This window comes from Tupaia chinensis, unplaced genomic scaffold (genome assembly GCF_000334495.1).
Source record: "Tupaia chinensis unplaced genomic scaffold, TupChi_1.0 Scaffold000644_1, whole genome shotgun sequence".
Classification (NCBI taxonomy): Eukaryota; Metazoa; Chordata; class Mammalia; order Scandentia; family Tupaiidae; genus Tupaia; species Tupaia belangeri.
Window position 1 is genome coordinate 5087436 of NW_006160165.1, and position 1527 is coordinate 5088962.

The window sequence follows — 1527 nt, forward strand, 5'->3', positions numbered from 1 at the left end:
GCTCTTCCTGGAAGCAAAGGAGACACGGGAAACCCGGGAGCAGCCGGAATCCCAGGCACCAAGGGTTGGGTCGGAGACCCTGGGCCCCAGGGTCGGCCTGGGGTTTTTGGTCTCCCAGGAGAAAAAGGTAAGGGTGCCCTCAGCAGGGCAGTGGTGTTCCAGGCCTTTGGAACCACCTACCTCTGCCACACACGCGTCCTGAACTCCCCATCTGCTGCAGGGCCCGTGGGCGAGCAAGGACTTATGGGCAACCCCGGAGCAACCGGCACTGTGGGTGACAGGGGACCCAAGGGACCCAAAGGAGACCAGGGTGTTCCAGGTAAGTGCAGCTCAGTCCCTCCACCCTGGGAGCACCTGAGCTCGGGCCGAGGCCGATGGCTGCCCCACTACACGGCCGGGAGCTCCGAGCCCAGCAGACACCAGCACTGGGCCCGCCGGCACACTCTCGGCATCTGGGACTGGGCGGCCCGGGAGGGGGCCATGGTGCTGTGGACTCGAGTCACCTTCCGTTGGTGAGGGTGCTGCTCACCTCTGCAAAGCCAGGCTGGCCTAGAAGCCCAAGGTGGCCCTGGACACCCGAGCAGCCTGAGCACAGGAAATGGGGTGAGGGTTCCAGGCACGGTGCAGTGCTCATCGCCCATTTTCTCCCCTCCAGGTGCCCCCGGCCCTGTAGGCGCCCCAGGGATCGCAGGAATCCCCCAGAGGATCGCCGTCCAGCCTGGGACAGTGGGTCCGCAGGGACGGAGGGGCCCTCCCGGGGCACAGGGAGAGATGGGGCCCCAGGGCCCTCCTGGAGAGCCAGGTAGGAAGGGCCCTGCGTCCATGCGTGTCTCTCTCGCTCAGCACTGGTTTCCAGCCCCACTCACGCTCTTCTGCTGGCTTGCAGGTTTCCGGGGAGCTCCAGGGAAGGCTGGGCCCCAGGGCAGAGGCGGCGTGTCTGCTATTCCTGGCTTCCGAGGGGACCAAGGGCCCATGGGGCACCAGGGACCCACCGGCCAAGAAGGTAAGTGATGAGCAATGGGAGGGAGAGGGCGGGGGCTCTCCTGGGCCACGGGAGCGACCCCGCGGCTTCCACAGGCAGCTAGAACGAACGGCACTGCTCTCTCTGCCCTAGGGGAGCCGGGCCGTCCAGGGAGCCCGGGCCTGCCGGGCATGCCGGGCCGCAGCGTCAGCATCGGCTACCTGCTGGTGAAGCACAGCCAGACCGACCAGGAGCCCATGTGCCCCGTGGGCATGGACAAGCTGTGGAGTGGGTACAGCCTGCTGTACTTCGAGGGCCAGGAGAAGGCCCACAACCAGGACCTGGGTAAGTGTCACCCGCCCCGCGGCCCACTCATGTCTTAGCCCTGGCTGGTCAAGGCCCAGGCCACGGAGGTTCACGGATCCACAAGGCTGGTGGCTCCTTCTGGTGGAAGGCCCTGAGCACACCCACATCCCAGGGCTCCGAAAGGATTCCGAAAGGCAGCACAGTTTTAAAGCCCTCACCCTCGCACCCTCAGGGCTGGCAGGCTCCTGCCTGCGCCGGGT

The 1527-nt window shown here is 66.6% G+C and overlaps 1 protein-coding gene across 1 annotated transcript in view; it reads left to right on the top strand.

Annotated features, from left to right (window-relative positions):
• The window catches only part of COL4A2 (collagen type IV alpha 2 chain), a 182075-nt gene that overhangs the window by 178042 nt on the left and 2506 nt on the right, over nucleotides 1-1527 (top strand). The window contains 6 exon segments of the mRNA XM_027776199.1: nucleotides 1-127; nucleotides 221-319; nucleotides 656-802; nucleotides 887-1003; nucleotides 1115-1306; nucleotides 1500-1525. Coding sequence (XP_027632000.1) covers nucleotides 1-127; nucleotides 221-319; nucleotides 656-802; nucleotides 887-1003; nucleotides 1115-1306; nucleotides 1500-1525 — 708 coding nt within the window.